Source organism: Pteronotus mesoamericanus, unplaced genomic scaffold (assembly GCF_021234165.1).
Source record: "Pteronotus mesoamericanus isolate MK-2021 breed Mesoamerican mustached bat unplaced genomic scaffold, CSHL_Meso_final contig_214, whole genome shotgun sequence".
NCBI classification, from domain to species: Eukaryota; Metazoa; Chordata; class Mammalia; order Chiroptera; family Mormoopidae; genus Pteronotus; species Pteronotus mesoamericanus.
The window spans coordinates 4,630,372-4,651,274 of NW_026555089.1; the positions used below are offsets into that span (position 1 = coordinate 4,630,372).

Below are 20,903 nucleotides of genomic sequence, written 5' to 3' on the forward strand. Positions count from 1 at the left end.
TTGTCATTTAGTTACTTTTTATTATACTTGAACCTTAAAACAATGCCAGTTGGAAGGGCTCCACGCCACGACGTGCAGCCTTCGATGGTATTAGTACGGTTCCTGGCATGAAATAAGCACCCAGTTAATAATGATAATAATAATATCAATCATATTTATAATGCACTTTACAGTTTTCAAACCCTTTCATATTCTTTATTCCAACTCATAGCTATACACAGTAGGGTAGCTATGTATTTCGTCCCATTTTACAAATAAAGAAACTGAGGCTGGACCAGCCGGGTAGGGGGTTCGGGGCGCAGGCCCGGGAGTGGGGAGCGTCTCCTAAAACCGCTGGCTGGCAGGGCGGGGCGGGGCCGTCTCCTGTCTGCTCTCAGGTGCTGTAATCCGCCGGGGAATCCTCGGCTTCACCTGGGCGCGGCGAGGAAATTGCACCATGTATGGGCAGCTACGTCAGAGGGGGCGGACCCGCCGCTGGGGCTAGGGGACGTCAAGTCCTCCAATTTCCCCACGAAAAGGCGGCTACCGGACTGTGGGAGGTGTTCAACTGTTCGCCACGGACAGGCAGAAGGTGGCGCGTCGAGAGAGGCGGAGCCCCGAGGTGACCGGCGCCGCTGCGCAACGCCCCCACCCCTTAGTTGAAGTGGTTCAGCCCGAGAACTTTTCATTCATAAAAAGAAAAGACTCCGCGAGGAGCGGGTGACTCAGAACCCAAGCAGCCGACGCTGACCCCATAGAGCAGCCAGCCCAGGGCATGTTCCGAGACTTCGGGGAACCCGGACCGAGCTCCGGGGCCAGCGGTGCGTACGGCGGCCCGGCGCAGCCCCCGGCGACAGGCCAGCAGGTGAGAAGGCGCCGAAGCCTGGGGTCCCTGGGGGAAACAGCGCCTGGGACGCTGCGGTCCACTCCGACACGCGCTGGGACGTGGGCCGGGAACAGGAGTAGGGACTGGGTATGCGGGCCGTGACCGCGGGTCCTGCGCTCTCTCTGCCGTCCGGGGACACCTTCCCGCACGGCCCAGGGAGACGCGCGCGGGGGTAAGATCTGCGAACGTCCCCTCTCTCGCTCGTTCTTTTTCCCCTCGCTGTCTACTATATATCCCTCCGTCTTTCTTTTCCTCCTGTCCTCACCTTCTTTATTTCCTCCTGTCCGCCGCTAATTTCTTTGTCCATCTGCGTTAGAAGGGGGCCCGGGCACCTGCAGTAGTCCTACCCCTGACAGGATCACGGGGTCTGATTCATCTCGGACTAAATTCCCGGGATGGGATTCGGAGTCTGGACTGGGACCCAGACGTCCCACACAGGGGGGCGGCGGGATCCATCCGCAGGCTAGCCCCGACAGACCGGGAATCCTCAGCCCTGTCGGTGATCGTCTGTGTATCTGTCCATTTGTTCCTCTCTACCCCGCCGCCAAGTCCCTATCCCCTTCTCGGCGCAGTGGAGTCTGGTGGGCTCCAGAGACCGGTTCTTGACCCCGTCCTTTATAGGTTGGGGCCAATCAAGACGCGAGGTGCGGGAACGTGCGCAGGGTCATGCAGCGGGCAGCTCCCGCACTCCCGACTCTTGGCGCCCGCTGGCGGTTGGGGGGACCCGGGAGGTTGCAGGTGCCCATTTCCTGTCGAGGGGCCTCGAGCACGTGTCGCTAGGGGAGGGAAGGAGCGGCGTCCGTTCCGCCGAGTCACGGCGGCCGAGTCACGGCGGCTGACTCACCCGGGGGTGCCCCTCCCTTCCTGGCCCGGAGCGGCCCGGGCCTGGACAACCTCGGGAGCGGGAGATACCGCCAGTGGTGCCTCGAGCCCGGAACTGGGGTCACTGGGCCTCTGGGGCCCCAGCGCTGGGCCAGGGACACAGCTGCACGGACTTGCCTGGGCTTGAGCCGCCTTTTCCCGGAGGACTGGGCGCACACACCCTGAGCCCAGCCCCAGGGCTTGAACCCAGTTCTCCCGGAACACTGAACCCCCAATCTCAAGCCATTCCTTCCATTTCTGGCTGAAAGAGAATAGTGGCAAGTAATACCCGGAGCGCTAACAGTACAACCAAGCATCCTACTGGGCGGTTTGCTCCCCATTTACCGTATTTCACAAAATGCAAGACCCCATTAATTTTAAAACCAACCATTATTTTGTGCCACTAAATTTTTTTAAAGTTGCCAATTATCATTGCTTGTTGGCCTTTTGGCCAAGATCAAGTGTAGAGATCTGTTCTTATCAGTTTAATATCTGATTGGTCCTCTGAGGACCACATATTAAATGGATTTTTGGAGCAGGAGATGAAATAGGAGCTTGCTCCACTCATGCTGCGCATTGAGCCGGCATTGCAGTACCTCTGGGAAAGGCGCACTCACTCAGGGGCAAATAAATAAATAAATAAACAAATTCTTTAAAAAATTGCCAATTAAACTGATTTCAGAGCTGCTAAAGGGTACTTCTTAGCATCGATGAAATGCCATAATTCCCACCTATGACAATATTAAAAATGAGGAAACTGAGGCACATTGAGGTTAAACAACTTGCCCAAAGTCACAGCCAAGAAGTGGCTGAATTAAGGTTAGAACTGAACAGCCTGAACCCAGAGCAGTGGCTCTTGTCCTCTACAGCCCTTACCAGGCTTTGAGGACACACATTCTCTCACCTGATTCTCACAGCCACTCCTGGAGTTAGGAGCTGTAATTATCCTCTTTGTGCAAATGGGGCTCAGGCAGGGTGCAGGAGTGGGAAAGAACCCGGTGGTCTGGGCCCAAATCCCACTTCCCACTTAACTGGCTGTATGTCTAAGGACAACCTTTTCTCTGTCTGAAAATGAAGAGACTGTTGTGCAAATTAATGAGTCAGTATTTGTAAAGTGGTTGGGACAGTACCTGGAATTCATACTTTATACGTATTAGCTCTGATTGGGGAAATGGAGGTACAGAGAGGTTATGTGACCTGCCCAAAGTCACACAGCTCAGGAGCAGGGATTTGTTACTTACTCTCTCTAACTGCCAAGCTGTGCTCTTGCTCTTTCTGGTGTCTCAGCATCTGTCTTGAGGGTGGACAGCAGTGTGGCCTCTGCCCACTGGAAGCCCCTCAGTTAACACAGACCTCACCCCTGGCCTTCCATTCTTATCCCTCAGAAGTTCCACCTCGTGCCAAGCATCAACGCACTGAGCCAGGAGCCGCAGTGGATGGTTCAGCCTCACTTCCTGGGACCTAGTAGCTACCCAAGACCTCTGGCCTATCCCCAGTACAGCCACCCACAGCCCCGGCCAGGAGTCATCCGGACCCTGGGGCCACCTCCAGGCGTGCGTCGCCGGCCCTGTGAACAGGTAAGGAACAGAGGCCTTACGCTGGTTCTGATACCCACAGGGGTGCAGAGGTGCAGAGTATAGCTCTTGTTCCAGAGGAGAACACGAGCCTGGAAGGATGGAGAAAGTAGCACCACTAGTGACTATTGGCCAGGGTGGAAAGTAAGGGGAGCCTCTAGGAAGACCCAGAGGGCAAAGAGGTCACTTCTGGATCAGGGAATGCTTCCTGGAGGTAGAGGAGTATTAGCCTAGAAAGATGGGTAGGATTTGCACAGCTAGAGTTGAAGGAAAGGACATTCCAGGGGGAGGAGATGGCAGGAGAAAGAATGGAGGTGGAGCCGTAGCCAGGTAGCTCAGTTGGTTAGAGCATCTACCCAATATGCCAAGGTTGGGAGTTCAATCCCCAGCCAGGGTACATAAAGGTAGCAACCAAAGAATGCATAAGTTAAGTGGAACAACAAATCGATGTTTCCCTCTCTCCCCTTCATCTCTTTCTCTAAAATTAATAAATAATTTTTTTAAAAAAAAGAATGTCAGTGAAGGTGAGAATATGTAAGGTGCATGTGGAAAGGTTCGTGGACAGTAAAGGGTATCCACCTCCTGACATGAATGGAGAGGGCGAGCTGCATATTTCTATGTAGCTGGGGAAAGAACAGAAAGAAGGTCCTCTGTAGCTACTGAGTCTCAGTTTCCCTATCTCATTTAAAACCTCATAAAACCCTCTGGGGAATGTACTCTGGTTTCCCCCATATTACAGCCAAGGAGATGAAGGCCCAGAGAAGTAAAGTCACTTGCCCAAGATTACACAAGTATTGAGTAATAGGACAGGTCTGCCCAATTCTAAAGATAGATTCGAACCAGCAACCACACCATCTCACTCAGAGCTAAGAGCAGGCTTGAAGAAGAGCGAGCTGGGAACTTTTGCCTCCCCAACTAGGGTTCCTACCCACACACTACTAATAATGTCCTTACCAAAATAAATAAGAGATAGTCTCTAAAGGAGTGGCACCTCTATCCTCTCCCTGGAGCTCTTTTTTTAAAAGAAGGTTTTATTTATTTATTTTTAGAGAGATGAGAAGGGAGGGAAAAAGAGAGGGAGAGAAACATTGATGTGTGAGAGATACATCAATCAGTTGCCTCTTGCACACCCCCAATCGGGGACCTGGCCCGCAACCCAGGCATGCACCCTGATTGGGAATCAAACCCCAACCTTTAGGCGCTCAATCTACTGAGTTACACCAGCAAGGGCCACCCTGGAGCATTTTAGTATATGAGACTGTCATGGGGGAGACTTGCACATTAAACAGGCTGCTCTAGCAGCTGGGTAGAGGATGGGGAAGGAGGTTGGGATCCTGGGAAAGATGTACTACTGGCAGGGGAGGCTTTCCTGGCTGGCCTTCGTGGCCACCTGGAAGAGGACTATGGCGTGAGTCCCAGAGGGAGGTTTCTGGACTTCCTTCCTTCAGCCCTGTCCTGAGGGTGCTTTGATCCTGGGGACTTGTAGACTGGGACTGTGAGCTGTGAGTGGGGTTCTTTGGGGAGAAGATGCTCTCCATAAGCTGGCCTTTCAATGTTGAATAGAGTGAGTGGATTTTAATTTCTGCTCTAGGACCATAAACAAGTTATAGATCTTCCCTGGGCTTCAGTTCCTTACATGTAAAGTTGTGTTAAGAATCTAAGAAAGGCACCCTGGCCTGTGTGGCTCACTTAGTTGTGCATGCCCCACAAACAAAAAGGTTGCCGTTTTGGTCAGGGCACATGCCTGGGTTGTGGGCCAGGTCCCTGGTTGGGGTGCATGCAAGAGGCAGGGGATCAATGTTTGTCTCCCTCTCTTTCTCCCTCCCTTTCCCCTTCCCTTCCCTCTCAATAAATAAATAAACAAATAAACAAACAAACAAACAAACAAACAAACAAAACTTTACAAAAGAATATAAGAAAAGAACTTTGCTGACACACAGTAGATTCACAGTAAATAACAATTCAGCAGCACTCATTAGCCCCTGCTAGTGCTTACAGCCGCTGGAGAAAAGGAGACTTGGTTATAAAGAGATTGGAAAGAGTGGGGTTCCCTCGGAAAAGAGTGGCTGGCTCCCAAAGGCTCCAAGGAGGAAAGGCTCTCTGTACTTCTGGCGGGGGAGTGAGAGAAGGCTTCCTGGAGGCGGAGGCATCCTAGTGGAGTCCTGGGAGATGAAGAGGGTTACGGTGTGTGCCTTCCGAGAGGGGAACCCCGAGAGGGGAATCGTAGTAGGTAAAAGCTGGGTGGGAGGAAGAAATATGACTAGTGATAGTTTACTAAAGTGAGATCGGGGAACCCGTGCGGCGTGGTGGTCCTTAAAGTGCAGAAGGAGGGTGCCCCGGCGCTGCCATGCCCTCCACCGGGGTCCTACCACTGGGCAACCGCACCATGGGAGTGACGGGCAGCCAGTTGTCCGGGACACACCTCACTGGTCCCTCTGTTCCCCAGATCAGCCCGGAGGAGGAAGAGCGCCGTCGAGTGAGGCGCGAGCGGAACAAGCTGGCCGCGGCTAAGTGCAGGAACCGGAGGAAGGAGCTGACCGACTTCCTGCAGGCGGTGAGCACTGGTCGGTGCGGAGGGTGCCCAGACCCTGGCCCACCGAACCTCGGAGGGGCCTCAGCTCCTGTGAGCCTGTGGGGCCCCAAAGGGCGCTGGAGGGGCAGTCCTTCGGAGAGAAGGACACGGGAAAATACTCGGACCAACAGCAGAGCAGAGTCGAAGCTTCCGCCGACAATCTCCTAAAACGCTCCCGGGCTTGATTGGAATCCTACACGTCTTCTCCCAAGGGCTCATGGGAATTGTAGTCCAGACTTGCTGGAGACTCCTCAGTCACCCTACTCCCAACCGCCCAATCACCACCACCATTGGGAAGGCGTCGCCGTATTAGGACCTCAGCTTCTTGACTCCTCTCCTGACCTTCTCCCTACAGGAAACCGACAAGCTGGAAGACGAGAAATCAGGGCTGCAGCGAGAGATTGAGGAGCTGCAGAAGCAGAAGGAGCGGCTGGAGCTGGTGCTCGAAGCCCACCGCCCCATCTGCAAAATCCCGGAGGGAGACAAGGAGGGCGACACTGGCGGCACAGGCGGTAGCAGCAGCACGCCAGCCCCGGTGCCTTGTATCTCCCTTTCTCCGGGGCCTGTGCTTGAACCTGAAGCATTGCACACTCCTACGCTCATGACCACACCCTCTCTGACTCCTTTCACCCCCAGTCTGGTCTTCACCTACCCCAGCACCCCTGAGCCCTGTGCCTCAGCCCATCGCAGGAGCAGCAGCAGCAGTGGGGACCCGTCCTCTGACCCCCTCGGCTCCCCCACCCTCCTGGCGTTATGAGGCACTCTGGCCCCCCCTCCCTGCGGGTGCCACCCTACTCAACACCTCCTCACCCATTGGTCCAGCTGGCCTGGGCCATATTCCATGCTCAACCCAGGCAGGTTCTTCTCCATCCTTCCGATGAGACTGAGCCTGTTTTGCTCCCTGGTAGAGCCAGCTTGGGGCCACCAAAGCTGCTCACTCTAGAGGTGTTTCTCTAGAGCTGGCCTCTCTAGCACAATTTGCTTTAAATCAGAGACAAAATATTTCCCATTTGTGCAAGAAAACTCCTGGCAGCCCCAAAGGACTTTGTAGATCCCTAGAGGTTTTCTGGAGCCCTAACCCGCTCCAGACCTCCCCTAAGTCTTCATCACCTTCCTGTGACCCACCCAGCCCTCCCCTTTGACAGGTGATATACCAGCCTAGAACACTAACTCACCCAGCCCCACTGCCAGCAGCACCAGGTGATTGAACCAGGGCATTCTGCCGGCCCCTCCAGAAATGGCACAGCTGAAGAAGGTGCCAGAGACTTCTGTGATGAGCTGAGTTGCAGCCCGGGCTCTGAGAAGACTTTAGCTCCAGGGTATCTAAGCCTCCACCACAAAGGCAGCTGCTATTTATTTTCCTAAAGAGAGTATTTTTATACAAATCTGCCAAAATGAAATAAAAGGCTTGAAGCTCCAGCCTCATTTCATTGGCTCCAGAGGCTAAAGGGAGAACATTTGGATCCAGAAGTCCTGGGCTCAAGTGTCAGTTCCACTGGCCCACTGCATGACCTTGGACAAATTATTTGATATTTCTGGGCCTCCACTGTCTTACTGGAGAAACGAACCTACATCTCATCGCGAGGACTGAGAGGAAGAGTGCTATGGGATGCAAGCCAAGAGGATCATCCTCCTTCTCCTGGTGGGGACCCACCCTGCTCCTGCGTGCACCACAGGAGGGCGCTGTTATCACTGTTAGGCCCCTTCCAGCCTGAGAGGAGGCAGCTGAGTGGCTTCTAGGCCCCCAACACCTGCTTCCTGCCCCATTGTCTTGGACAGGAAGGAACCGGGAAGGGGGCTGGAGCCACTTCAGGGACCGGATCACGGCCTGTACCGGTGCCTGCCGGCGGGGCGGGGGTGGGGAGGGTTGTAGCCAGAGGCTTACCACGGTCCCATATCCCTCCCCAGTCTCGAGTAATGGGGGAGGATCAGACACCTTAGTTCTGCAGCCGCTCCGGAGGGCCATGATACCCCATCTCGATGTCCCCGCCCTTGTCCTAATCCCGGCGAGTCCCAAACAGACGCTGCCCATGGGGTCTGCTTCCGTCCCAGTTTATTAACCGCCACCCAGCCCCCTGCAAGTCCCTCCGCTCCAGCTTCCAGTCCCCTCTTGCCCCGCCAGCGAGAGCAAGGGGCCCTCCTCAATGCTAGGGTGTCTTAAATCCACGCCAGCGGCCCCTCGTGTGCAGCTGAGCGGCTTCCAGGTCCCGAGGTCCACCGCAATCCTGGCGCTTGGGGAGCTATCCGGGCGGGCGTCGGCGCGAAGGAAGCTTAGCCCTCAGTCATCTGGAGAGCAAGCCAGGGGCAACTGATCAGGACTACCCACGCTGCCGGTGCTGGAGCTTCCATCGCCCAAGTCGCGGGGCCCGCAGGGAGGCAAGGCGAGCTCGGGGGTTGGCCCGGCGCCTGAGCCCCCCACGCCACCGGGACTGCCGCGGGGGCCCCACTCCTCGCCCAGCGCCAGGCAGAGCTCCTTAAGCGCTAGATTTTCCCTCAGCAGCTCTTCCTGGCGGCCCTCCAGTTCGGCCAGCTTCTGCCAACAACCGCCCAGGTCCTCACGCACAGCCCGGGATGCCTGGGTCCCAAAGAGCTGCCACTGGCGTGCGGCGCGCCGCCCGCGCTGGCGCTCCGAGTCCAGGAAGCAGCAGAGGTCGCGCAGCTCACGATTCTCGGCCTGCAGGCGCCGGTTGAGCTGCTTGAGCTCGCGGATCTCGCCTAGGTGACCCTGCAGCTGTCGATTCACCTCCTGCATAAGGCGGCCGCGCTGCACCAGAGCCGCCAGGCGCGCTGCCTCCTCCCGCCGCAGGCGCCGCACCAGTTCTTCCTTGCCCAGCGCCGCCATCTCCTCGTCCGTCAGCTCCTCCAGGCCGCCCGCATCGGCCTCCATGATTGCTCAGGTCTCTGGAGCATCGCCTGCCCGCCGCCGCGGTCCAGGTGCCCCACGTCGAGCCCCGAGCGGCTCAGGCTCAAGACCCAGCTCCGCCCGCGGGAGGCTGTGGCCGGCTAGCGTAGGCTGCAGCAGCCGCGCGGGGGTGGGCACGCGGCAGGGCGCGCGCCGAGGCGGGGCCGCGTGACGTTAAGGAAGGACAGCCAATCCAGGGAAGACTCCACTGAAAGGGGCGGGGCCTCAGCGCAGAGGGCGTCCATTCCCTGCCCACTCCCGACTGCCTGCCGCGTCCCTGATCGTTGGGGTCAGTGGGTCCCTGCACCAGCGCCTGTCATCCCGAAACCAGGCGCTTCGTACCTCCCAATCCTCAACTTCGAGCCTAGGCCTCTCGGCTCCTGAGAATCGAGACTCGGGTGTCTGCCCCGGAACTCTCCCGCTCACCGCCCTCCACCCCAGACAGAACCCAGACCTACCGCATTAACATCCTTCCTAGTATAGCTCGACCTCAAGAGTGAGTCTCGGCTCACTGAGCATCGCTCCCAACTCCTCCAAGAGTCCTGAATCGCCCTGAGCTCGCCCTCTCACGGGGCGTTTTCCGCCCAGGGGTGGAGAACGCAGGAGACATACAAGGGATTCGTTTGTTCAATAAAGCTTTACTTTAAGATTCATGCAGAAATAAACTTGACCAAGATTCTTACCCTGTCCTCAAAGAAGTCTTAATCTGGTCAGGGTCAAGACAAGGTGAGTTAAACAAGAAGCACATGGAATAGGGACAGGGTCTGAGGGAACCGCCCCCGCATCCGAAAAAGTTTTCTGAAAAGAGATGATATCCGAAGGTCCCCGAAAAATGCATAGGGCTTTGTCGAGTAATGAGAGAGCTAGTTCAGTGAGAGTAAATAGCGTGGTGAAAGACGCTGGGGCCTGAACGAACAGTGAGAGTAGCTTGATTTCTTTTTGAAAGGCAAGTGCCTGAAGAAAGTGGTAGGACAGGGAAGAAACAAAGGTAGTCGGAAGCCAGATTCTTAAGGGCTTTCAGTACTAGGCTGGCGCATTTTCACAGGCCAGTAAGGATTTTAATCAGGGGAGTAACATTTTAAAATACGTATTTTAAAAACGATTGTTCAGGCTGCTCTGTGTGGGATGGACAATGAGGAGAGTGTGTAGGCAGGGAGATTAGTAAGAACACTGTGTCAACGGGCAAGGAGAGCTACCCGGAAGGACTGCGCGCGGACAGTGTTAGTGGGGGTGGGGAGGACAAAAGAGATACTAGAAATATTCAGGAGGCAAATCAGCAGAACTGAATGTGGAGAGAGAGGAGTCTGAGAGAAACTTGGTTTCTGATATGAGAACTTGGTGGGTGTTGGGGCTGATACTGAGATAGGAAAGCGGGAAAGAAATCCACTGGGGAGACCGACAGGTCTATCTAGCTTTGGGGGGCTGTGGAGAGCTAGCGTGAAAAGAAACACGCACAGATAGGCGGCCCTCCTGATGTGGACTTCCAGGCAGAGCTCTGAGCTGCGGAATAAGAGAGGTCATTAGTTAGTGGCGGGGCGGGGAGGGTGGATGCTGTTAAAAACATGAGAGCAAGTGCCCCAGCCCAGGAGAGAAGCTCCTCCTCAGGACGGACTGCGGGGCTCCCAGCAAAGGCCTTTGGAAGTCCGTTACACACCTTTATTGAGAAGAAAAGATTTAGGGTTGAGCCCTGTGAAACCTCTAAATTTAGGATACAGGTCAAAGTAGGCCCGTAAAACAGAAGAGAAAGTGGGAGTGGGGGGTGGGGGCGGGACAGGAGGAAGTGACGGGGAAGGATTCCAGGATGGGGGAGACTGGCCGGGCCGGCGTAGGGGTGAGTGTGGAGACGGAGAAGCCTGGGATTCCCCCTCCTGCGGAAAGGGGGAGCTACTCCACGGCCTCTGCCTCTTCCCTCGCAGGTCTTACCCCATCTTCTCTGTCCCGGAAGTGGTCCTTCTGTGACTCCGGGTGCCGGGCGCGGAATCTCGGCGCTCCCGGAAGTGGCCCGGCGGCTGCGCTCCCGGCCCGGGCAGTTCTTGCTCCGGCTGGGGCGCTGCGGCTGCTCCCGGCCGGCTGTAGCCATGACCAACGAGCTGGACATCTTCGTAGGGAACACGACCCTCATAGACGAGGACGTGTATCGCCTCTGGCTGGATGGTTACTCGGGTCTGTGGGGGTCGTGTGGGGGAGGCCGTCAGGAAGAGCGGTCGTTTTCGATGGGTGGAGGAGCGGAGCCTGGACTTGGGCATCTTATAGGGTAGCGGGCAGAAGGAATAAGGGATGTATGGAGATAGGGGCTGAAATCCCTGGAGGGGCTTCGAGGTCTATGGGGCAAAGCCTGATGCTAGCGCCTACTCCCCAGTGAGCGACGCGGTGGCCCGAAGGGTGCGCTCGGGAATCCTGGAGCAGACGGGCGCCACGGCAGCGGTGCTGCAGAGTGACACCATGGACCACTATCGAACTTTCCACATGCTCGAGCGCCTGTTACACGCACCACCCAAGCTGCTGCACCAGCTCATCTTTCAGATCCCGCCCTCCCGACAGGCGCTGCTCATCGAGAGGTGGGATACCAACCACTCTCATCATATACCCATCTTGCAGGCCGAAACTGAGGCCCAGGAAGGGACAGGACTTACCCAGGCAGTGAGAAAGTTGCGAGCACAAGGGGCCAAACCCAGGCCCCGTTTCTGGTCCTTTATGGAAAGTGAGTAGTGTCCTCTGCCTCCACGCAGGTACTATGCCTTTGATGAGGCCTTTGTGCGAGAGGTCCTGGGCAAGAAGCTGTCCAAGGGCACCAAGAAAGACCTGGATGACATCAGCACCAAAACAGGCATCACCCTTAAGAGCTGCCGAAGACAGGTGGGCACTGCAGCCCCCTCTTTACCAACAAAACATTTCATCTATAGTCCACCTTTTCAGTCCCTCCCTTTGGCCATGGCCCCACCTCTGATTGTGGCAGCAACTTCATACCCAGCCTCTTCTCCCCTGTTCTGCCCCTTCCAAACCATCCTCCGCTCTGCAACCAGGGTGACCTTACAGAATTCCAGATCTGACCATAGCTTTCTCCTGTCCATAAATGTTCATTGGTTTCCACTCCCTCCTGGATAAGCCACTCTTGGCCTTGGCCTTCATGCTCTCTGCTGATTTGATCCTTGCCAGCCTCTAGGCTTACATGTCCCCAGTGCCCAGCTTTGCTTTGCTCATGCTGTCCCATCCCGGAGGGTGCTGTTCTTGGCCATATCTACTCGTTGAAATCCAAGTCAGGGTCAGGTGTCACCTTCTCCACAAGACTTTCTGGTGGTGCCAGTGAGAAGCAACTCTTCCGGACGTTTCGTGTCTTTTCTCTGTGTCTCCTGTGAGCTCCCTGCATACAGCTTAGCATTTACTCATTCTTTTACTTTTTGGGCCTTAGCCAGGAGGGCCAGTTCCAGCACAAGCTGGTGAAGAACTGGAGAGTGCGATGCTAAAGTAGGAGTAGACATCTATCCGAGGCAAGATGGAAAAGCTGGTAGACGTTTGTTGAATTGATAGCTTCCTGAAGGAATAACACATGCTACTCATGCTATATCAGCTTCTGTTGACCAGATAGGTAGAGAGGTGAGGGATGGTGTTCAATAAGGAGTTGATTGGGTTAGCAACCTCTGACTAGTCCTCCCTCCCCTAACTGCCCTGCAGTTTGACAACTTTAAACGAGTCTTCAAGGTGGTGGAGGAAATGCGGGGCTCCTTGGTCGATAACATCCAGCAACACTTCCTCCTTTCCGATCGGTTGGCCAGGTGAGGGGCCGTCTGTCTCCCCTGTTCTGCACACTCCTTCCCTGGGCCCCAAGGCTGGTCCATCTTCCCCACCCCAACCCACCTGACCTCCTGGCTATGATGGGGGAATGGTTATCTCATTCCTGGACTGCAATTTGGATCAGACTGGCATGGGTTCAAATCCTAGCCTGGCCATTTACCAACTGGGCTGTTGTGAGGTGCCACATATAAAGCACATGGCACAGCCTCCGGGGCCTAGGGAGTGCTCAGCAAATGGGAACGGTTACCATCGTGGAGTCCTGCTATATCCCCTGGGAGTCCTGGGTCGAAACCGCTTTCAACAGATGAGGAGGCCCAGAGAGGGGTGGCATGAAACACATCACACCGCGAGCTAGGACGGGGAGAGGCCAGAGCTCAGATGCCCAGCAGAGGCCGCGGGTGGGAGCTGCTTGCTAGGAAGGCACGTCCAGCCCTGACAGGTCTGCTTTCCCCTCCCTGCAGGGACTATGCAGCCATTGTCTTCTTTGCCAACAACCGCTTTGAGACAGGAAAGAAAAAACTGCAGTATCTGAGCTTCGGCGACTTTGCCTTCTGTGCTGAGCTCATGATCCAGAACTGGACCCTTGGAGCCGTCGGTGAGGCCCCCACTGACCCAGGTGCCCGGACATCCCCCCACCCTCTCGGCCTGCTCCCCCACCAGCACGTTGTCCTGCAGGCCCCCAGTTCCCAGCATTCTTTCTTCTTCAGGACCCCTCCCCGGCCACCTCTGTTCATGGTCCAGTGTCCCCACATGCACCTTGTCTGCAGAGAGCCCACTGCTTCTCCGTGGCCTGGGCAAGGCATCCCCCCTCTCTGATACTCTGATTTCTCTTCTCTCTCATGGGGGTGCCATGTGGTTGGTCAGGAAAGCTTGGGATGTCACTGGGTAGCATTTTGTCACCCCCCCCAACTCCCTCCATGGGCCTCACTCAGACTCCCAGGTGGATGACATGGATGTGGACTTAGACAAGGAGTTTCTTCAGGACTTGAAGGAGCTCAAGGTGCTGGTGGCTGACAAGGACCTTCTGGACCTGCATAAAAGGTGACTGAGGAGGGGGTCCATGGAGCAGGACCCGAAGTGGAGGCCTGGGCAGCTCTAGGTTTGACTCTGTCTCCCTGCAGCCTGGTGTGCACTGCCCTCCGGGGAAAGCTCGGTGTCTTCTCTGAGATGGAAGCCAACTTCAAGGTCTGTGGGCCAAGCCTGCCTGGGTCCCTTGGGTATCTTCAGCCTCCAATTCACTGTCCCACCAGGCAACTCCGCTCATGACCTAAGTTGGCCAGCAGGTGGCGGTGCTGCTCCCTCTGCCCACCTGTAATGGGGGGAGCCAGCTCCTAATCATTGGGGAGTTATTTGATTGAGGGAGGTGGATAGATTTGGGGTGGCGCCTGCCCCTCCCCCAGCCTCTGGGGCAGAAAGCAGAGCTCCCAGGCTCCCTGCCCCACAGAACCTGTCCCGGGGGCTGGTGAATGTGGCCGCCAAGCTGACCCACAACAAGGACGTCAGAGATCTGTTTGTGGACCTCGTGGAGAAGGTGAGCTCTCCCACCCACTGCGCGCTCCTCCGGCCTGGCCTGTCTCCGAGCTGCACCTGTGCTAGATGTTCCCTTGGACCCGCAGTTTGTGGAGCCCTGCCGATCTGACCGCTGGCCCCTGAACGACGTGCGGCTCTTCTTGAATCAGTACTCAGCGTCAGTCCACTCCCTGGATGGCTTCCGGTGAGAGACCCCCGGCCTCCTGTTCAGCGTGGCCTCCCCCCAGCCAACCTCCTGCCAGAGCCTGGCCCTCCTGCAGACTCGGGGTTCCTGGGTTTGCCGCCCTGGGTGTGGAAGTCTCTGTGGACCAGAGTCCTGGCTCCACCTCTTAGAACCTGCAACTCGACCTTGGGCAGGTTCCGCATCTCTGTGGGCCTTGTTTTCCTCACATATAAACTGGGGGTGATAATGGTACGGATCGCAGGGACACTGAGGATCAGAGAGGAAAGGTGCACAGATCACTTGGAGCAGTTTCGTGGCGCCGTGGCTAGCAGTAACCCTCAGCCATTACTGTTACTGTTGTCATTACAGGCACCAGGCCCTCTGGGACCGCTACATGGGCACCCTCCGGGGCTGCCTTCTGCGCCTCTATCATGACTAAGGCCCCCCGCCGCCACCCCACCCGCACTCACAATAAAATTGCCATGATTTTGGAGGAGGCTGTGCATGGGTACACACAGGGGACCTTGCGGGGGGAGGTTCGCATGCGTATGTACCTAAGCGCTATGGTGTCTAGGGATCTGTGTGCAGTGGCCCTGCAAGGACTAGGACACCTCCGGGAGTGATGGCTCTGCTCTCTCTGTCCATTTCCCCACCCAGCTGAGTCCACTTGGAATTCAGGGTCTTGTCATGGTTTATTCAACCCACATCAAGAAGATTGGGAGGATGGGGAAGACCTCGGGGCGCAGCTGGCAAGGATGCGGCTGGCAGAGCAGGAGTGAGCTGGGAGGTGGGTTCAGCGAGGGCAGGTGACGACGTGCTGCTTCTTATCCAGATTCACTCGGGCAGTAAGCGGGAACTTGGTGATGCCACAGGCCTTGCTCCCTCGGTGCAGCCGGAAGTAACCCTAGGCAGTCGGAGGACATCAAGGCCAGGAGGTGGGGAGAGGCCCGCCCTGCCCTTCTCCCCGCAGTAGATCCCACTCACCTCCTCACCCCATTTGGGCCCCCAGGAGTTCTTCAGGATCCAGTATGGGTTGGAGCGAGGATGGCGACGTTTGGATTGGGATGAGGCTGGCTCTGCCGGCCTCCTCTCTACCGACTTGCTGTTACCGAAACCCACCAGCAGGACAACATGGTCCACCTTCCAAGGGTCGCAGGTTCCGGGTTTGGGCTTGATCACACCCTTCTTGTAATCCTTCAGGGGCAGGGGCAGAGGGGCTGAGTCTGGGGCCACACCCCCTATATGTTCCTCCTCCCACTCCCTACCTTATCCTACCTTCAGTAGCTCACTGTTGATGGTCACAGTGATGGGACCCTCCGTGGCCACATACCGGGCAATTCCTGTGGGTAGAAGTGCCATCAGGCCATGCTTGCCCTGCCTCCTGCTTTCAGCTCGTGGCTGTCTCCATCTCTGTCCCATGGACCCCCATTCCTCCATCCCTATCAATTGCCCAGCTTCTCTGCCTCTGTCCTGGTCTGTCCCTGTTATCCCCCTGCCCGTGTCCGCCTGGGCGCCCACCCTGCCCGCACCCTGCTCGTTGGGCGACAGCATGATGAAATCCTGGATCCAGGCCACTTTTTTGTACTTCTTGGCCAGGCACTTGTAGGTTCTGGCCTCTCCCCTGAATGGGTAGTCCTTTTCGCTGGCCAGGCCACCTAGAAGTAAACAAGGCCAGAAGGAGACTCCGCTCCAGAACGTCCCCCCCACCCCTCCGTCCCCCAGAGAGGCCAGCACTCACTGTTGTTCAGGACAGCTAGGAACGCGTCCCAGACATAGCCACCGCTACAGCCACTCTTACAGCGGTCACAGTCGAGTATCTCTAGTGTGAAAAGGGACAGTGTGGGTGACCGAGTCCAGGCCCCATCCCCCCACTGGCACACAGGCCCCTTTCCTCAGACACACCTTGCACAGAGACTTCCACAGGTTTTTTAAATTTAATGCTCCACTGGGCCTCGATGTTGCCAGCTGCCGCCATGGCCCAGCAGCAGTTACAGTTTTTCTAGTGGGGAGAGGGCGGGTAAGGGGTCCGGGCCTTGCCCTCTCCTCTCCCTCCCACCACTGAGGCTGGACTGGACCAGGCTGGGTGGGGCAGATACCTGGTCCCTGACAGGGAAGATGACATCTTGTGCCTTCCGCCAGTCACAGGTGGGGGGCACCGACTCCGCCCTCTCATCGGATCCTACCTTTCTGTCCACATTGGGGGCCCTTCCAGCTGCCTTCTGACCCCTGTACAGCTGGCCAAACTCCTCATCTGAGGGACGGATGAGACCACTGAGATTACGATGGTGACCCCTTCTCCCTGTGTTCTGCTTCTGCTGCTCTAGCGTCCATACCCTCAGCCATCGGAGTTCCCATAATACCCTGGGAGACAGGCGAGGATGCCGAGGTGGAGAGAGACCAAGTTCCCTGCTGGGGTGTGTGCCCCTGCACCGGCTACCTGAGCCTTGAACTGAGCTGGGACATAGATAGGCCTCCAGAGTACCTGTCCCTGGTCTTGGTGATTTGGGACAAGCATCTAGGCCTATGACCCTCAGGGTCCCTCTCTGGGAAATGAGTGCCAGCGGCCAGTACCCCTGGAGAGGGCTCTGCTTCCCCGCCCACCACCTAGGGGCCAGAAGGTGTCCCAATACCTGTGAGATCACTGAACGGAGTCACCCCAAACTCTGCTGTGCCCAAGTCCTTCTCCTGCAGCTCCTGAGCCTGGGCCAGGTTGTGGGCAAAGATACCCAGGCGGCGAGCATGCTCTGGACCGAAACAAGGTCTTTCGAGGTTGGCTTCCAAGTCCCCCGGGGACAGGAAGTAGTCACCGGTAGGGAGTCCCCCAACACTTGCCCAGAGGAGGACTGGTCCCTTTCCTGTGCCCCTTGCATGCTCCGCTGCTGATACCTGGGCCACGGAAGTGGGTCCCCAGCCCACCTAGCGTTGGGCTTCCGCAGGAGGCAGGAAGGACACTGCTGCCCACCAAGGCGGGAGCTGGGTGAAGAGTCTGAGGGCCAAGTGACTCGGAAAGTAGGTGGTCGGAGACCGCAGACAGGCTTCCTGTTGCCAGGTCACCTCCTTCACACCTCTGACTACAGGCCTGGGGCTGGGACAGGGCAGGTGTGGGGGAGGATGGGGCACAGGTCCTCAACAAGGGCCAGAAGACGCCCACAGGTCATTCCTCTAAAGGAGCTGAGACCCAGAGAGAAGGCAGGAACAGGGTTGGCAACTCAGGGTGGAGGAGTCCCCAACTTGGGGACAAAATGAGTATCCTTAGGCATTCGCTACGTGAACTCATGACTGGATGGTGGGCTGCTGCCCACTGCCAGGAGTCGAGACTGTGGCTGTGGAGGCGAAGGAGCCTCTAGGACTGGACAGACCCCCTCACAGCTGCCACCTCCCTCCACACTCATAGCGAAGAATGCCCCTGCCCCCTCTGCACATTCAGGAAACGGAGCACACCTCCAGCCGTGCCGCTGCCCCACTGAGAGCTTGGGCCAAGCCCGTGTCCCACCCTGAGCCTCGATTGCCTCATCAATTAAATGGGAGAAGTGGGTTTGGACTGGACGTGTACGGCCCTGGGATACCTGCTGGGCTTGAGTAACTCCGGTTGTACTGGATCTGGAACAAAGTGAAGACCTCTTTCAGCTCCAGCGGCCGGGGACCTGGGTCCTGGAAGGAACCAAGGTAGTGGGGGAGGAGGCTGAGTTAGGAATCTTTGTGGGACCACACCTTGGCTTCCAACCAGGACTGGGTGAAGGGATCAGCCAGGTGGCCTGTTTTGTCTCTCTGCATGAGCTTGGGCATAGTCAGCTCTCCAGCCTCAGTGGCCCCGTCTAAGAAGCGGGCACATAGCGGTTGTTTCTGAAGGGGTGAGCCCCAGGCATGGGGCTTGCAGCGGGAGGGGTATGGGGGACGGGCTGTGGGCACTTACCTGGCCTCTGATGCCTTGGGCCAGACCTGCCACCAGGAGAGCCAGGAGGCAGGAGAGAGGGACAGCCAGTGCCATGTTGCTGCAGAGCAAAGTGCCTGGGTGGGCAGGAAGCTGTGCACACCAAACTGGAGGGTGTGAGGGGGCGGGGCTAGAGAAACCGCGGAGGAGAAACCAGCCTGGGAGAGGAAGGCAGACCCCTCAAGAAAAAGGCGCTCAAGCCTCTGTCCCTGCGTGGTCCTCTGCCTGCCTACTCCCTGCTCCCATCCGTTTCTCTTTACTCAACAGGGGCTCTCTGCCCACCCTGTTCTGGGCAATCCTTGGGATCCAAAGATGGATCTGCCCTTAAGGAAACAAGAGGAGACAGGTTCTAAGAGGGCAGTGACATAAAGCCATCAGTACTGTGATGGGTAAGCCCAGGGGCCTATGGGAGCCACAGGCCCCTGGCCTCCCTGACTGGGAGGGTGGTCAGTGCACCCTGGGGAAGCGCTCTTGCTCCTTCTACAAAGCTTCTTCAGCTCAGGGGTCACCTCCACAAAACCTTCCCGCTCCCCCACCCCCTGGTGTGACCTGCAGGCCCGTGAGTCCCTGCTGAGTCTGCGCCTGCTTGGAGTCTGCCTTCCAAACACATCAGGGAGAGCTGCCTGCGGCACCTGTGTCCCCAGCTCCCAGGACGTAGCTGGGCGCGGAGCAGGCCTGATGGGATTGCTGACGGAACACACGGTTGGGCATCGTGGGTTTTAAACGGAAATGCAAGTGGCAGGTGCAAGTCAAGGGGACAGCCAGCAGCAACTCCTGCCTCCTTTTTGTTCCTCGTTCCCTTCCCGTCACAATCTGCCTGGGGATGAGGGTACAAAAAGATAGGAGAATTGGCATCTCTGAGCAAGGCCAAGCTTGTGAGGTCAAGGGCAGGGCAGGGGTGCGCATGTCAGTGCTGCCCCCATTGTAAGGGGTCCTTAGGCTGGGGCTCTCCTTATGAGCCTCCAGGCTGGGAACCAGGCCCCCAAGACTGGAGATGGGGGAAAAACGTCTCGCTTTCTCGGGGCTCCATGTAGATGGGAGAGAGGGGACGGGAGGAAGGCTCCAATCTGGGATTCATCTATCCGTGTGCTCACGACCTCAGGTCTTCATTCATTAGGAGCCTGTCCCATTTTGCTATGCCACCTCCACTACCACCCCCGCCAGTAATCCCAGGGACTCCCCTATTTGGAAAAAAAGAGCCTTGCTGCTTTTATTAAAGTTCAGTAAATAGACCATCCATAGAGGGGCCCCTGGCTCCGTGGTTTTAGACCATAGTCATACACCCCAAGCTAGCCTTGGACCGTGTGTGGCCTATGACCAAGGCCCCGTGCATATCCGCCCTCCAAGCCTGAGGTCCCAGTATGAGCACCAAAACGGGTGTCATAAAATCTGTCTCTGTGGTGGTTAGGGTTGTGGAAATTTGGGGGAGGAGAGACTGGGTGTGTGGGGCTGGGCGGCCTTCCTCTCTGACCCACTCTTTCCCTCCCTTAAATGTGAGCCCCACAAGGCCAGGATGTGGGGACCTGGCCCACAAATCAGCCATGTGCCATGGGAGATTTTAGTCTTTTTTGATCAGTGCTTTGTCCCCAGTGCCTAACCCAAAGCCTGGTCAGCGGTGGCCACTCAGTAAACATTTGTTGAATGAATGAACAAACCTCCCCACTCACTCAGCTCACTCACTTGTTCGTTCCCTTGCTCGTCCTGCCCCTTGGGGCGGGCACCCAGTGCGGCTGGGACGTGGGCCCAGGGGCCTCAGGGGCTCCCTGCTTGGGAAGAGCTCATCACTTGGTAGGAGGGAGGCACCAACCAAGATAAGGCCTTGTGACTCAGTGCGGAAGGGATGAAGGCAGGGAAAGCGTTTAGGGTCGCAGAGGGCAGGAGAGGTGTTCTGAGAAGACAACTCTGAGTGGCAGGTGCACTCAGGCCTAAAATCACAAAGATGGACGTTTGGGTCCAAGTTTGAGACGCCACCTGTGCACCCAGCCATTCCCTCCTGGGCCTCTGTTCCTCTTCTCTAAGTGGCAATCCCTTTGACTGGAATGACATGCTGTGGAGCACCTTTGATCCTGGCTGGCACAGAGCAGGTGTTCGCCTGGTGGGTTCTTAATGCTCTGCTGTGGGGCAAAGAGCTCAGAGAGTCCGGGAGGCAGAGGGACTGGAGTTCAAATCCTGTCCTTCCCACTCTGGCTGTGTCTGGACCAACCTCAGCCTCTCACCTGTGAAACGGGGTGATAATGAGCCCCCTGCGCCCCTTTCCTGGCTTCGCCGGGGGATTGCACAAGGGTACACGCTGATGCCTGGAATGGTTAGATCTTAATAATCAAGTACTAGTATTTTTATTATTATTGTAAATAATGGCTTTATTGAGATGTATATGGTAATTCACGTACCATAAAATTCACCCTTGTGAAGTGGAAAATTCATTGTTTTTTAGTGTATCTGTATAATGGTGCAGTCACCACCACTATCTAATTTCAGAGCATTCTCATCATCCCCAAGAAACCCCACACTCGCCCTGGCTGGTGTGGCTCAGTAGATTGAGCACCAGCCTGCGAACCAAAGGGTCACTGGTTCGATTCCCAGTCAGGACACATGCCTGAGTTGTGGGCCAGGTCCCCAGTAGGGGGTGCATGAGAGGCAACCACACATTGATGTTTCCTCCTCTTTGTCCCTCCCTTCCCCTCTGTATAAAAATAAATAAATAAAATCTGAA

General features: G+C 56.6%; 4 protein-coding genes and 1 non-coding gene across 10 annotated transcripts; 3 read left to right on the forward strand and 2 right to left on the reverse strand.

Moving 5' to 3' along the window:
- Positions 1–754: 754 nt before the first annotated feature.
- Positions 755–6,629, forward strand: FOSL1 (FOS like 1, AP-1 transcription factor subunit). 5 transcript variants are annotated; one of them, XM_054570592.1, is made up of 4 exons: positions 755–844; positions 3,112–3,303; positions 5,747–5,854; positions 6,228–6,629. In XM_054570592.1, the coding sequence occupies exons 1-4, from the start codon at positions 755–757 to the stop codon at positions 6,627–6,629; spliced, it is 792 nt and encodes a 263-aa protein (XP_054426567.1). The 5 variants fall into 5 exon arrangements, with proteins under 5 accessions (XP_054426567.1, XP_054426568.1, XP_054426569.1 ...); XM_054570593.1 differs by lacking the exon at positions 5,747–5,854; XM_054570594.1 differs by lacking the exon at positions 3,112–3,303.
- LOC129068670 (U2 spliceosomal RNA) lies at positions 2,158–2,344 on the forward strand. Its single transcript, XR_008528946.1, has one exon. It is a non-coding gene; the product is annotated as a U2 spliceosomal RNA (small nuclear RNA).
- Positions 6,062–8,920, reverse strand: CCDC85B (coiled-coil domain containing 85B). Its single transcript, XM_054570598.1, has 2 exons — positions 7,758–8,920; positions 6,062–6,239 (listed from the first exon to the last, which is right to left on the reverse strand). The coding sequence occupies exon 1, from the start codon at positions 8,757–8,759 to the stop codon at positions 8,151–8,153; it is 609 nt and encodes a 202-aa protein (XP_054426573.1). The 5' UTR covers positions 8,760–8,920; the 3' UTR covers positions 6,062–6,239; positions 7,758–8,150.
- A 1,817-nt stretch (positions 8,921–10,737) lies between these two features.
- FIBP (FGF1 intracellular binding protein) lies at positions 10,738–14,760 on the forward strand. 2 transcript variants are annotated; one of them, XM_054570858.1, is made up of 10 exons: positions 10,738–10,937; positions 11,134–11,332; positions 11,504–11,630; positions 12,447–12,547; positions 13,028–13,182; positions 13,499–13,607; positions 13,688–13,751; positions 14,011–14,097; positions 14,183–14,280; positions 14,629–14,760. In XM_054570858.1, exons 1-10 carry the CDS (start codon positions 10,853–10,855, stop codon positions 14,696–14,698), a joined length of 1,095 nt encoding a protein of 364 aa, XP_054426833.1. In that variant the 5' UTR covers positions 10,738–10,852; the 3' UTR covers positions 14,699–14,760. The 2 variants fall into 2 exon arrangements, with proteins under 2 accessions (XP_054426833.1, XP_054426834.1); XM_054570859.1 differs by having other exon boundaries at positions 13,028–13,161; positions 14,629–14,758.
- A 144-nt stretch (positions 14,761–14,904) lies between these two features.
- Positions 14,905–18,248, reverse strand: CTSW (cathepsin W). Its single transcript, XM_054570857.1, has 10 exons — positions 18,173–18,248; positions 17,826–17,910; positions 16,890–17,003; positions 16,356–16,510; positions 16,162–16,258; positions 15,998–16,078; positions 15,789–15,914; positions 15,535–15,599; positions 15,244–15,453; positions 14,905–15,163 (listed from the first exon to the last, which is right to left on the reverse strand). The coding sequence occupies exons 1-10, from the start codon at positions 18,245–18,247 to the stop codon at positions 15,053–15,055; spliced, it is 1,119 nt and encodes a 372-aa protein (XP_054426832.1). The 5' UTR covers position 18,248; the 3' UTR covers positions 14,905–15,052.
- Positions 18,249–20,903: the final 2,655 nt, after the last annotated feature.

Excerpts from the sequence above, each read along its gene's own strand:
- FOSL1 (XM_054570592.1), top strand. The coding sequence starts at position 755 with ATGTTCCGAGACTTCGGGGAACCCGGACCGAGCTCCGGGGCCAGCGGT. Across the intron at positions 845-3,111 it reads CCCCGGCGACAGGCCAGCAG|AAGTTCCACCTCGTGCCAAG; the intron begins GTGAGAAGGCGC and ends CTTATCCCTCAG. Across the intron at positions 5,855-6,227 it reads TGACCGACTTCCTGCAGGCG|GAAACCGACAAGCTGGAAGA; the intron begins GTGAGCACTGGT and ends TTCTCCCTACAG.
- CTSW (XM_054570857.1), bottom strand. The coding sequence starts at position 18,247 with ATGGCACTGGCTGTCCCTCTCTCCTGCCTCCTGGCTCTCCTGGTGGCA. Across the intron at positions 16,259-16,355 it reads TCTTCCCTGTCAGGGACCAG|AAAAACTGTAACTGCTGCTG; the intron begins GTATCTGCCCCA and ends TCTCCCCACTAG. Across the intron at positions 15,164-15,243 it reads GGCCCAAATGGGGTGAGGAG|GGTTACTTCCGGCTGCACCG; the intron begins GTGAGTGGGATC and ends CCGACTGCCTAG.
- CCDC85B (XM_054570598.1), bottom strand. The coding sequence starts at position 8,759 with ATGGAGGCCGATGCGGGCGGCCTGGAGGAGCTGACGGACGAGGAGATG.
- FIBP (XM_054570858.1), top strand. The coding sequence starts at position 10,853 with ATGACCAACGAGCTGGACATCTTCGTAGGGAACACGACCCTCATAGAC. Across the intron at positions 10,938-11,133 it reads CTGGCTGGATGGTTACTCGG|TGAGCGACGCGGTGGCCCGA; the intron begins GTCTGTGGGGGT and ends CCTACTCCCCAG. Across the intron at positions 13,608-13,687 it reads CTTCTGGACCTGCATAAAAG|CCTGGTGTGCACTGCCCTCC; the intron begins GTGACTGAGGAG and ends GTCTCCCTGCAG.